This window comes from Ovis aries, chromosome 21 (assembly GCF_016772045.2).
Source record: "Ovis aries strain OAR_USU_Benz2616 breed Rambouillet chromosome 21, ARS-UI_Ramb_v3.0, whole genome shotgun sequence".
Lineage (NCBI taxonomy): Eukaryota > Metazoa > Chordata > Mammalia > Artiodactyla > Bovidae > Ovis > Ovis aries.
Window position 1 is genome coordinate 20,092,219 of NC_056074.1, and position 14,672 is coordinate 20,106,890.

At 37.6% G+C, this 14,672-nt stretch overlaps 1 protein-coding gene across 7 annotated transcripts in view; it reads right to left on the minus strand.

Annotated features, from left to right (window-relative positions):
• The window catches only part of ANO5 (anoctamin 5), a 97,194-nt gene that overhangs the window by 40,236 nt on the left and 42,286 nt on the right, over positions 1-14,672 (minus strand). For all 7 annotated transcript variants that reach the window (XR_006057395.2, XM_060404231.1, XM_060404229.1 and 4 more), the window contains 5 exons: positions 13,344-13,457; positions 8,356-8,471; positions 2,195-2,329; positions 869-974; positions 711-771 (listed from right to left, as the gene is read on the minus strand). Coding sequence is in view for 6 of the 7 variants with exons in the window: in XM_060404231.1 (XP_060260214.1) it covers positions 711-771; positions 869-974; positions 2,195-2,329; positions 8,356-8,471; positions 13,344-13,457 (532 nt within the window). In the remaining variant the exon portion in view is untranslated. The remainder of the gene's footprint in view (positions 1-710; positions 772-868; positions 975-2,194; positions 2,330-8,355; positions 8,472-13,343; positions 13,458-14,672) is intronic.

The window sequence follows — 14,672 nt, forward strand, 5'->3', positions numbered from 1 at the left end:
TTAACCAAGTAGAATTTGACACAGGGAACTTAAATTCAAATGTTGATACATGAGCCCTCAGAAATTTCTGAGTCTTGTTCAAGTTTGTGTCTATGACTCAATATCCTCCAGCCACCAAATACTTAACATCTATTCTCCTGAATTAAGCAATTATTGAGCTTATTTTTACAAAGTGCTAAGAGAGAATGTGATCTGAATAAATATGAAGTTTCAAAAATTAAAGTGCTTTTCAGAGAAATGAGTAGATGATTAATAGGGACCTTTCTGGACCAAGGACTAACAAGCACGGATGTAGACTCTGTTAAGGTAGTGATGCTTGCAGAGACATAAAGATGTAAAATTACTTTTGGTTTATGAGGTATGCCAACTATGTATGTTATATGAATAGCCATATAACACATAACACAGAAAAAGCTCTTTTTATGTAACTATTGCTGCTGCTGCTGCTGCTAAGTCGCATCAGTCGTGTCCGACTCTGTGCAACCCCACAGGCGACAGCCCACCAGGCTCCGCCATCCCTGGGATTCTCCAGGCCAGAACACTGGAGTGGGTTGCCATTTCCTTCTTCAATGCATGCAAGTGAAAAGTGAAAGTGAAGTAGCTCAGTTGTGTCCGACTCTTCACGACCCCATGGACTGCAGCCCACCAGGCTCCTCCGTCCACAGGATTCTCCAGGCAAGAGCACTACAGTGGGTTGCCAATTTACTTACCCCAAATTCCCATGAAAATGGCAAAGAACACTGTTGACTCATTGTCAAATAAATGGGAGATCTGCAAAACAACAATATCAGAAAGACTACTTAGTATCAAATGCAATACAAAAGTAAGTAAACTGCAAGTCTTCAAGCATACCACAATACATACATACCTTAGAAGCCAAACAGGTTGAATTTAGCCTCCAATAGTCACACAGTTCATCACAGAGTGGGCACATGATAATCTGACCCCCAATCTCAGGGTCACAGATCTGAATGCTGCAGAAGGAAGAGAAAAGTTGCTTGGGTGTTTTTTGGTTTTGGTGGGGGTTTTTTTGAGTTTTGTTTTGGCCACATCTTATGGCATTTGTTGCTTAGTTGCTAAGTGTCCAACTCATTTGCAACCTCACGGACTGTAGTCTGCCAGGTTCCTCTGTCCATCGGATTTCCCAGGGAAGAATACTGGAGTGGGTTGCCATTTCCTTCTCCATGCCTCATGGCATAAAGAACCTTAGTTCCTCAACCAGGGACAGAGACAATGTCTTGTATAGTGGTAGTACACAGTCCTAACCACTGGACTGCCAGGGAATTCCCAAGAGCAATGCTATTTTAAAAGATGTGCTTGGTATCCACACATTTGTTCTCAAGGGGGAAAGGGATATGCAGGTGTGCTAAGTCCCCTGAGTTGCATCCAACTCTATGCGACCCCATGGACTTTAGCCCGCCAGGCTCCTCTGTCCATGGGGAGTCTCCAGGCAAGAATACTGGAGTGGGTTGCCATGCCCTCCTCCAGGGCATCTTCCCAACCCAGGAATCAAACCCACTTCTCCTACGGCTCCTGCATTGCAGGCGGATTCTTTACCGCTGTGCTACTGGAGAAGCCCTGAAAAGGGGTGGTGTGGGAGGAACTGGGAGGTTGGAATGACTCATACACACTATTGATACTATGTATAAAATAGACAACAGATAGGAACATACTACATAGCACAAGGAACTCTACTTAACACACTGTGGTATCCTAAACAGAAGGGAAACCCAAAAGGGAGGGGGTATTTGTAAATATACTTATGGCTGATTCATTTTGCGATGCAGCAGAAGCTAGCACAACATTGAAAAGTAACTACACTGCAATAAACATTAATTAATAATAAATAAATAGATAAATAAAACATTCCAAGCAAAAAAAAAAAAAGTGTGTGTTTGAGTGAAAATCCAAAGCTATTCTTATTGAAACATCTTTACACAATTTTTCACATATGGGACTGGGGCAATATAGCAGCAATTTTTGTAGATCACATCATGCTTAAGGAACAGAATCTTTAGATCCCATTCTTAAACAGACTTTCCATAAAGTATCAAGTGAGAGGTAACTGTTGCATTTGGGTCTTTTTCAGAAATATTAATTATCTGCTGTAATAAAAAACATTCTGACACAAATTCCAGAAAAATACAATTTTGGTTAGCATAAGATTCTGTTCGGGCAGCTCAGTTGCACTTACCTGCTTGAGGTCTTAGGAATCGTTGATAAACCATAAATAAAACAAGCTAAGCCAACCACAGCTGCAAAAAACAGCATTTCTGTGTAAAATCCGAGAAAGACAAAATAGATGCCAATTTTTTCTCCATAATAATCCCTGTGAAAGAAGGTAAAAATAAAATCAGAGGCTGCAAGAATAATGCACTTCAGAGAGTCTTGGTTTTCCATTCAGACACCCTTGTATTCTAGCTTTGGCCTCATTGCCTTCTAGCCCTGTAAATTTGGTAAGTTATTCAGTGTTCTAAACTTTAGTTTCCACATCATAAAATGCAGGATGATGCTTATCTATAGACTTGGTGTAAGGATTGAAAGAGACAACACATATAAATAAGAAGCCAACTGAATGAAAGTTAAGATTTATTTTTAAATAATCAGGTAATTTGAAAAACTTTGAAGTTTTAAAGAGAGTTCAAATGTTCTGAAATAAAGTACAGAACATGCTTCTAGCAATTAACAAATCAAAATCACATTCACAATATGTGCCAAGATTTCTGCTTTATCTCTAAGATTGAAGAAAGTACTCGCATCACAATGGACAAGGGTAGTTTTACGTATGATCTTTTATCTTCCTCTAAATCTGGACCTCTGATGGATCGTACAGAACAGTAAGATAGGGTACAAACCAAGGAATAAAAAATAAGTGTGCAATAACATTCCAAAGAATATATGGGCTCAGCTCTTGCTTTACAAGTTAAAAAATTACAGCATTAGTTAGCACAAATGTTCAAATTTTATAATCAAGTTGTTATCTTTTTTCTGCTGTTGTTTTTTAAACTAACTCTTCCCTTAAGGAAACCCTCAAAGACCCAGAGAACAAGGTTTTTTCTGCCTCAGAAAAGTAGATTTCTTTAAAAAAAATTAAAAAAAAACACAAAACAGGTTAATCTTCTCCCTTATTCATAAAGAGTTCAGCTCACCAAACATGTGAAATCTTTCCACAGCTTCCTAGTCAGAGAGATGTGATTCTTCTTGGACACTAATAGCATGGTATACATAAATCTATTATACCACTTATGATTAACTTGTAATTTCCACACTCAAAAACACACAAATCTAAACATAAAGGGTTTAACTTTTACATAACACAAACATAAACTTAATTTCCCAATGAGAAGGTTTTAAAGTATGTATTTTTTTCACTCAATATTAATTTTATTGAACCTCCCATCCTTCAGTTTTCAAAATTTCTAATCTTTTCTAACAAAAGAGGGAACTTTCTGCTTGTACCATCTTCTCTTCTTGTCAGTGATAATAAACATTTTTACATGGTTGTTTTTCCTTGTTCTGCTTTTCAAATTACTATAAACCTGAAATTAAACTATGATTCCATTGTATTCCCTTGTTAATTTACTTACAACTTCCTTAGGTTCACTCACAGAAGATGAGTAAACTTGCTTTTTCTCCCTTCTTTTTTGCTGAAGAATATAGCAATTATTATGATACTGCATAATATCAAAATAAAAAGAATAAAAAATCTGAATATCAGTTTATGAGTTCCCTAGTAATTTCCTGGTTAGGTGCATAGCAGTAAGATTGATGTTTTACCTTAAAATGACTGATTATATAGTTTGAATATATATAATATATAATTTACAACAGCAACAAAAATATTAAGTACTGAGGATTAAACTTAAGAAGGTTTTATAACTCTACGACACCCTTGAAAAAACCCAAAGTAGGCTTAAACAAAGACACATCTTTCCCTTGACATAACTTTTCCGTGATTAGAATGTCTCAAGATGAGACTACCAGCCTACCTAAGCTACTTTATAAACTTAATGCAATTTTCAACCATCTTTTTTAGTAACAAGACAGACAAGTTGAGATTCAAGTTTATATGAAAGGGTAAACTTGTAGAATGTACAAAGAAACAGTGACTATGATGACTTATTAGCCCAACTAGATATTAAAATACACTAGAGCTAAGCCACTACAATTAAAACAGTCTTCAAATCACTTCACTATACACTTGAAACTAACCAACATATAGCAAATCAACCATAATATAAAATAAAAATTAAATTAAACAAAAAAAACCAGCCTGCTACTGGTGCATGGATAGTTAGCAAGATCAACTAAATAGATAGAACTTCCAGAAATCAGCTAGAGTACGTACAGAAATCTAGCACATGATAAAGGATTTCCCAGGTGGCACAGTGATAAAGAACCTGCCTGCCAGTGCAGGAGATGCCGGAGACACAGGGTCGATCCCTGGGTTGGGAAGATCCCCTGGAGGAGTAAATGACAACCTGCTCTAGTATTTTTGCTTGGAGAATGCCATGGACAGAGGAGCCTGGAAGGCTACAGCCCATGGGGTTGCAAGGAGTCAGACACCACTGAGTGACTGAACATGTGTGATACACATAGCAATGACAAACGTTTTAATAATATTAATATTTTTGGGACAAGTAGATCTATCCTTTGAATAGAAAGTGCATATTCAACTCTATAAGAAACTGTCAAAATTGTTGTTTCAAAGTTGCTATACCATTTTGTATCACCGTCACCAACCTTTGAGATTTCAAGTTGTCCCACATCCCTAACAGCCCTTATTGATGCCAATCTTTTCAATGTTAGCTATTCTAGTGGGTGTGCAGTGGTCAATGGCATTTTAATTGTTATACCCTTAGTGAATAAAGATAGTGTACAACTCTGGAGAGTTCCTTGGAGTGCAAGGAGATCAAACCAGCCAATCTAAAGGAAATCAACCCTGAGTATTCACTGGAAGGACGGTTGCTGAAGCACCAATGCTTTGGCCACCTGATGCAAAGAGCCGACTCATTGGAAAAGACCCTGATGCTGGGGAAAACTGAAGGCAAAAGGAGAAGGGGGCAGCAGAGGATGAGATGGTGAGATAGCTTGACCGACTCAATGGACATGAACTGGAGCAAACTGCAGGAGATTGTCGAAGACAGAGAAGCCTGGACTGCTGCGGTCATGGGGTTGCAGAGAGTCACAACTTAGCGACTGAACAGCAACAACATCTTTGGACATACTTACTGGCAATCCATAAACATATTTCTTTGCTGACAAATCTTTTATAATCTTTTTTTTTTCCATTTTATTCTTATCATTGAGTCGTAAAAGTTCCTTAAATATTTTGGATAAAAGTCCTTTACTGATATGTGTGTTGTGCAAGCATTTTCTCCAGCCTATGGTTTGCTCTTTATTTCTGTAATAGTGTTTTTTAAAGAGCATACATTCTAATTTTTGAAATTAAATGTATGTTTTTAAAACTGTGCTTTTTGCATTTTATCTCAAAAGTCCATGCCTAACTCCAGACCACAGTTTTCTCCTATATGTTCTAGAAGTTTTGTAGTTGTAGTCCTTATAATTAGTTATCTTATCTATTTCAAGTTAGTTTAAATTTTTATACAGGAAAGAATCAAGATTCATGCTTTTCATGTAGATAGCCACTTGTTTTACTATCATATTTTGAAAGGACTATGCTTCCGCCAATGAACAACAGGCACTTTTATTGGAAATCTATCTATCTATACATATATGGATCTATTTCAGGACTCTCCTTTTATTAAATATTTCTTTGGAAATAATTTCAAATATAGAGGTAAAGTTGCAAGAATAATTCAAATAATACCTATGTACCCTTTAATTCTTTCATTATAAATAAAATATTATTCCACTGCATTTTACCTCACTTCATATATTACCCCATATATATGTGTGTATGAACTTCCCTATAGCTCAGATGGTAAAGAATCTTCCTGCAAGGCAGGAGACCAGGGTTTGATCCCTGGGTCCGGAAGATCCCCTGGGAAAGAAAATGGCAATTCACTCTAGTATTCTTGCCTGGAGAATGCCATGGACAGAGGAGCCTGGCAGGCTACAGTCCATGGGGTCACAAAGAGTCGGACACAACTAAGTAACTAACACACACATGTGCGTGCATGCGTGCATGTGTGTGTGTGTGTGTGTGTGTGTGTGTGTATACACACTGTCCATGGGGATTCTCCAGGCAACAATACGGGAGTGGGTTGCCATGCCCTACTCCAGGGAATCTTCCCGACCCAGGGATCAAACCCAGGTTTTCCGCATTGCAGGTGGATTCTTTACCGTCTGAGTCACCAGGGAAGCCTAAGAATACTAGAGTGGGTGGCTGTATATATATATTTGAATTACTTACAAATAAGTAGTTTGAATACGTACTTCATGGTCCTGTAACTTAAATACTTTATTGTCTATTAGTAAGAATAAGGATACTGTCCTACATAATCACTGAGAAGCAACCTTAAGGATAATAACTGCTTTCTGCAATTCCTTTCTCTGTGATAACATGGTGTTTTCTTTCCTGTCTTTTTGATTTACTTGGTTAAACACTTCACACCTACTCATTAATTCTTTACATAATTTTTGTTAAAATTTTAACTTTATTTTAAAGATTATCTCATTACTGAAATGGAAAAGCAGTACAATTTGCTATAAATGAAAAGCTATAATATGATGAAAAACTTTTAAAAGTTATTTTTAAGTTAGGTGCTGCTATCTGATGAAATATCTGAGCTTCCACTTTGTTCTAAAAGAAAATCAGAAAGTGCTAACAAGGTACTGATCTTAGATGTAATGTGTTTGTCTATATCAAAGGTTATAAGTATACACCTTTGGGGAATATTTATAGCAGAAATATCTGTAGACAGCTAAGTACTCTCAATATATTTTCAACAATGTAAAATATGTAAGCCTCATTCTGACAACCTTGCTTATTTGGAAGTATACTATGAAAACATTCTCTGAAAACAATGTCTGCAAATGTTCTTAACAACACTGACTGTAATAGCGAAAATTTGAAACAGCCTAATCTTTCTCCAAAGAAAAATAGATAAAAGAGTTATGCAAAATTTATAATATGGTACTCCGTGTTCTGTTAAAAAGCAGAAGATAGATCTGGGTGCATTCACAGGGAAGTATATGAACAATACATTATTTAGTGATAAAATCTTAGCAAAAAAGTAAGTAAAGATTCCCATGTTCCAGGAAAAAAAAGTTTGTGTATGTATGTTGTTTTACATGCTCATAAAAATAAAGCTGAATGGCTATCATCAAATCAAGCACAGTTACTTTGGTGGAGTTTAAGGGAGGTGGAATTTCACTTAAAACTTTGCACACATCTTTATTGCTTAGAATTTTTTCAGACACATGTCCTACTTTTATAACTTAAGAAATTAAATGACTACTAATCAGGACAACTAAAATATCCATCCAATGAAGAGTTCATATAATGATTTATAGAAACCATTTTTTATATACTAGCTGTCTTTTACTTATTCTTAAAAATTTTCCCTCTTATTTGCCTTTAATGAAACTATTGGAATAACATTTCAGTTGACTTGCATATACATATCCAAATCGGTCTTATGAAAAAGAGGCTGTGATGCTGTGCAAGCAGAGCAGTTAAAACATAAATCGTTGAGTAAAAATACCATGACCAGGGGTTCTGTCATCTGATTGGTTCTTTACTGAAACCATAGCAGGAGTCTCCTAACCCCCTGTATGTATGTAGTATTGTTATGGTGCAAAGCAAGAACCTGCAACCAGAGTCTTCTTGCAAAGCGAATGAAACTAAGAATTGAAATAACAGAACAACTGCCTTCACAGCTGAGATCGATATATACAAACTATATACAGCTTTTCTGTTATCTTCTAAATTCCTGGACCCAGAGAAAAACAAATGAACAAAAAATAAACATATTAAACACTAAGTGCTAACCCCATTCTAAAAAACATACATATATCATTTAATTATCAAATTACCCCAAAGGGAAAGCACTATTGTTATTCCTGTTTTACATGTGAGTCTCCTAGAGGTTAAATAACTTGAACTTGTTTATATGTTTCTAAGAGAAAGAACTTGGATTTGAACCTAATCTACCTAAAAACTAAGGCCTAACCTCTGAACCATCGAGCTATCTCTGCATAGTGGTTAAGACTATTCTCACAACAGTGTTTTTCTCACAAATGAATGACTAAATGATAGTTTAGATACAAAACTGGGCAGATGGGAAATACAGTGGGTGAAAATAGTAAAAAGAATGGAATGTGATGCCATTGTGAATAAAAAGGACATAATCAAGTTTTAATCAGTTTGAATTTGTGTAAGAAACTTACCTAATCAAATTAAAAGGCTGCTCCTTGTAAAAATAAGAAAACCGAGCCCAGTTCTGGTAGAGTATGTTCCTTTGATTGACAGGATTAGGAGGTTCTGATGCCTTCCAATATTGACCCTACAGTAGGCAAGAAGAAATTACTGAACAGCAAAACAAAAGACAAAGGATAATGAAGGAGCACTGCTTTTATAAGAAGGTGAGTGAATGAGGCAAATGTTCTTTTTCATTTTTCAATTTGGATTTTCATATTCCATCTATGTAAATTACTGTATCATTTAGTATATTACAGGCTCCCCTGATAGTTCAGCTGGGAAAGAATCTGCCTCCAATGCGGGAGACCCGGGTTCAATCCCTGGGTTGGGAAGATCCCCTGGAGAAGGGAATGGCTACCTACTCCAGTATTCTGGCCTGGAGAATTCCATGGAGGGTATAGTCCATGGGATCGCAAAGAACTGGACACGACTGAGCGACTTTCACTTTCACTTTAGTGTATTATAGAGCGTAGTATATTTGCTACACTCTGTAACAAATGAAAATAACAGTGCTTTATTTATTAAATTCTCACACCAGGTTATCTAAAACCACAAGTGGAAGCCTAGGGCTGGCTTAACTCAAGCTGCTCCTTTGATGTGGAATGCTCCTTTCATTCCTACTCAAGTTCCAACAGTCATAGCTTAGGGATTCCTACAACTATAACTGGCTGGGACATTGAAAACACGCTGACTTTTTAATTTTATTGATGAAAAAAACAACCTCAAGCAAAGTTAGTGAATGATCCAAAGTCACTGGCTATCATTGATACTCATTTCCCCCCAAAACTTAATTAAAATATATAAAACAGACTTTTAGCACTTCAGTTCAGTTCAGTTTAGTCGCTAAGTTATACCAGACTCTTTGGGAATCCATGGACTGCAGCAAGCCAGGCTTCCCTGTCCATCACCATCTCCCAGAGCTTGCTCAAACTCATATCCATTGAGTTGCTGATGCCATCCAACCATCTCATCCTCTGCCCTCCCCTTCTCCTCATGCCTTCAATCTTTCCCAGCATCAGGGTCTTTTCCAATGAGTCAGTTCTTCACATACTGAAGCATATTGGAGAACATAAGCATACTGGAGCTTCAGCTTCGTCATCAGTCCTTCCAATGAGTATTCAGGACTGATTTAGTTTAGGATTGACTGGTTGGATCTCCTTGCAGTCCAAGGGACTCTCAAGAGTCTTCTCCAGCACCACAGTCCAAAAGCATCAATTCTTCAGCTATCAGCTTTCTTTATGGTTCAACTCCCACATCCGTACATGACTACTGGAAAAACCATAGCTTTGACTAGACAGACCTTTGTTGGCAAAATAATGTCTGTACTTTTTAATATGCTGTCTAGGTTGATCATAGCTTTTCTTTCAAGGAGCAAGTATCTTTAAATTTCATGGCTGCAATCACCATCTGCAGCGATTTTGGAGCCCAAGGAAATAGTCCGTCACCGTTTCTACTGTTTTGCCATCTATTTGCCATGAAGTGATGGGACCAGATGCCATTATCTTAGTTTTTTTGAATGTTTAGTTTTAGCTAGCTTTTTCATTCCCCTCTTTCCCTTTTATCATGAGGCTCTTTAGTTTCTCTCCTCTTTCTGCCATAACAGTGGTGTCATCTGCATATCTGAGATTATTCATATTTCTCCCAGCAATCTTGATTCCAGCTTGTGCTTCATCCAGCCTGGCATTGGACATGATGTACTCTGCATATAAGTTAAATAATGGTGACAATATACAGGCTTGATGTATACCTTTCCCAATTTGGAACCAGTCTGTTGCTGCATGCCTCGTTCTGTCGCTTCTTGACCTGCATACAGATTTCTCAGGAGGCAGGGAAGGTGGTCTGGTATTCCCATCTCTTTAGGAATTTTCCACAGTTTGTTGTGAGCCACACAGTCAAAGGCACTTCAGAGCCTCAACATTATTTCACATATAAGTTCCTCCCCCATTTTTAGGTACCAAGTAGCCTTACTATTGTTTAGTTGCTAAGTTGTGTATGGACTGTAGCCCACCCGGCTCTTCTTCCCTTCGGATTTCTCAGGCAAGAATACTGGAATGGGTTGCCATTTCCTTCTCCAGGGGAACTTCCCCACCAAGGGACTGAATCATGTCTCCTGTATTGGCAGGTGGGTTATTTACCACTGAACCACCAGGTAAGATCCAAGTAGCCTTATTTATATAAAGTTAATTAGGTTTTAGCAGAGCTCTGCCTAGGGCTTCTCAGATGGTGCAGCAGTAAAGAATCTGCCGTCCAGTGCAGAAAATTCAGGAGATACAAGCTTGATCCCTGGGTTGGGAAGATTTCCTGGAGTAGGAAAAGGCAACCCACTCTAGTATTCTTGCCTGAAAAATTCCAAGGACAGAGGAGACTGGTGGGCTACAGTCCATGGGGTTGCAGAGCGTAGGACCTGACTGAGTGCTGAGTACCGATGCAGAGCACTATCTATATATATTTGTTCAATGTTGTTTCCTTAACTGTTTGCCTAGAAAAGCAAACTGCTGAAGACAACATGGAGCAAACACCTAATTTAAAATTAAACTCACATGACAAGGTACAAAATTTTATATCATCCAGATTCCAACTTTCGTCTCCTGTAGCTAGTCCTACTGAATCTTGAGAAATTACAAAGAAAAAAGAAAAAAGTAGCCTATTTGGATATCTTAAAAAAAAAAAAGTTTCTTTAAAGCACATAAGGGAAAAGTCTAGTACCTAAATCTGTATTGAGGAGAGAATAAAGAAAAAGAGGTAAAAATTAACAGTAAATGATAGCTCTCTCTAGCAACAGCCTAGTAAGACTGATTTTCTAGAGAGCATGGAGGACTCTACAAGAAGGCTAGATGTATGGATTAAAATTGCTGGTTACTGAAGACAGTTTGATAGTTAGAAAAGAATCAATGTCCTGAAAACAAACAATCCTCAAAATCTTTGAGAAAAAAAAAAAAAACAAAACGAAAGCAACTTCCTGGTGGCACAGTGGATAAGGATCTGCCTGCCAAAGAAGAGGACAGCCCTTTGATCCATGGTCCCTGAAGCATGTTGTGGAGCAACTAGGCCCACGTGCCACAACTCCTGAGCCCATGTGCCGCAACTACTAAAGCCCACAAGCTATAGTGCCCACAAGCCACAACTACTGAGCCTGTGTGTAGCAACTGCTGAAGCCTGCATGCCCAAGAGCCCACACTCTGCCGCGACTACCCCATGTGTTGCAGCTACTACAGCCTGGGCACCTCGAGCCTATGCTCTGAAACAAGAGAAGCTACCACAATGAGAAGCCTGCGCCCCACAACAAAGGGTAGCAAAGGGTAGCCCCCACTTGCCACAACCAGAGAAAGCCTGTTTGCAGCAAGAATGACCCAGCGCAACCACAAATAAATATAGATAATATTTTTTAAAAAGATGAAAGTCAACGAAACTCTGATTTTTCTGCTTGCTAGGAACTGAAAATATTTTTTAAAATCTTCACACACACACAAAAAAGAATGAACCCATTGGTGAAGAAGACTGCATTGCAAAGTGTTTATTGAACTACTATAGATCTCTCTACTTGATCAAATGTCTTGGCATTGTTTAAAATACATTATCCCCTAGAAGTTCTTGGGCCCAGGGGAAAAAAATATGTGTGTGTGGTGGGGGGTATGTGGGGAGTTTCTCTAAAACAAGTTAAATTCACCTCAATTGATACTTGTATTGAGAATTGCCACTCATTGCGGAAAATTCCTCTATACCCTTGTAGCTAACATAGAAAAGATAATCAACTAGCTAATGTTGAACAGACTTAGAGTCAACAGCTAACACTTGAATAAATATTGACAGAGAATAGCTGAAAAAGAGAGAGGTTGCCTTTGGGCTTTTGGAAACCATGAGAGCAATATAATTTTCAAAAACATGGGCAATGATTAAGATGCCACTTGTTTAAACAGAAATACCTAATTCTTCTATATTCTAAAGGTATGTGTTTATCAAAAAGAGATCATCATCAAAAAGTCTTTATAAGTGTGGAAGAGTTAAACAGGAACAAAAGAAAGCAAAGCTCCAGGAAATGATCCTTAAGTAGTTCACATGAATTTAGCCAAATGATGCCTGCTGATAACAGGTGATGAAATTCAAATGCTAAATATCCAAAAGGAAAGATTTCTCTCAGATACCCCCAGAAACTAGGCTGTCTTGGTTGACAAGTCAAGGTGTAGGTTTGGGTGAATGGTTGCATGATCTAAATGTCACTTCTTTGTTGAACTCAACATGATCTGCCAGGCCCAAGGAATCCTTCTGCACAATCTCAGTTATTTGAATCTTTCTTATGGACTGAAGTCTTTAGCTTGTTTTGCATTTGTATTTATGCTTTACTTCCCAGAAATTCCTAGCCTGCGAGCCTGGATTCATGGTGTGTTCCAATAATACCTAACAGAATGCTCTGCAAAGATGCGTGCTCTGTTGCTCAGTCATGTCTGTCTCTTTGCAACTCCGTGGACTGTAGCCCACCAGACGCCTCTGTCCATGGAATTTTTTACGCTGTAACTAAAACCAACTGTACATTTGATGAATGAGTTCAAGAATGCATGCAATTTAAATCCTTTACAACTTCAAAAGTTTACAAGCATGAAAAGAAAAGATCTGATGAATCTGAATATAAATGTTCAAAAGCTATGTTCTAAAATGTTCTTTTATTAATAATATAACGTCCATTTTCAATATGGGTTCTAAAAAAAACTCATGTACAAATGTAAAGATGTTTTAATAAATTTCCATTGAAACCTCAATGTGGAGAGGTTTTAACTATGTGTTTAGCATAGTTCTCAGCTTGGACCTAGGGAATCCAAGGGATTTCCCCCAACATAAGTGAGATTAAGCAACCTGTCATGAAAGAGGAAGCAAATGGAAGATTCTGTCTCCCAACAAGTAAGCCTCTGCATGTGGGAAAGCAAAAACAGGCTCAGTATTTCTAAACCAAGCATATACTTACATCATGGAGTGGAAAGGCAGATGAGTAAGTGTTAGAATTTAGCAGTCTTTCAATGCCAAACCTTTTCTTCCCATCCTCCATGCCAAAAGGACACCGTGAGAGAATATAATAAACCTATGAGGTAAGCATAGATACACCTTTCAGAAATGTATGCTTTCCACATTTTTCAAAATCACAATTTAACTTTTTCTCAGGAGAAGGGCATAGCAACCTACTCTAGTATTCTTGCCTGGAGAATCCCCATAGACAAAAGAGCCTGGCAGGCTACAGTCCATCGGGTTGCAAGAGTCAGACATGACTGAGCGACTAAAAACACACAGACACACACACACACACACAGAGTTTTTCTCAATGCAGATACAGACTCTGGTAATGGAAGGAATCTTTCCCTTGCTGTTTGGGGGAAGATGCAGAAGGTGGGGTTGTGTAGAGTTATAGGTACTGCACCTCCTGGGTATGAGAGCTCCTTATTCCCTCAGGGAGAGGGACAATGGCTTATAACTTATTTTTTCTTCTCATGTCCCAAGCTCCTCTGGGAGTTCTTTGTACCAGAATTGATAGTACAATTGGGGCTTTAAGTTGGAGTCTAATATCACTGCCCCTAACAGTTGAGTTAGGGTAATAGGGAGTAGAAGTGACACTTGGCCAAGCACTTGAAGGCTTCCTAATTCATTACTCTGATGTTTCATACAGGGCCTTTTCCTAATATTAACACAAGATGATGAATCTATTAACTCAAGAAGATCATTCCTCTCTATATAACTACTATGGGATCATTTATATATTTTTATCAGTCTTATCCTTTATAAAACTCTGTATTTTCCTTGGGCTGTGTTCTTGTATATTTTTCAATTCAATCTCATCTGTTTTTTGTCTTTCAGAAACTTCAAAATTTCTGCTTTTCTGATTTTGGCCTTTTTCACTCTGTGTAGGTCTATTTCTCTTCCCCTCACATTTTAAACATTTTATTACCTAAGGAATTGCTGATTGCAAGGTCTGTCATCCTTGAATCTTTATCTAATCTGGTTATTCATTTTAAGGGCTGTTTAATACTTATGTCTTGATAAATAAATGATAATTTATGTGAGGTAGTTTTAATTTTATAAATAATGTGATAAATATTAGCTATTTTACATACTTTGGATTATTTCCCAAGGAAAGATTCACCAAAAAGAACTCTATATTGGGGAGCTAACAAAGTGGAATTCTTCCAGATATTAGGACCTATGATAAAGCTATGTTAATAAATACAGCATGGTATTGGCAAATAAAAACAAATTTAGACTTAGGAAAGACTTTAAAGGATTATAGGAAGAGGATGAGGCAGAC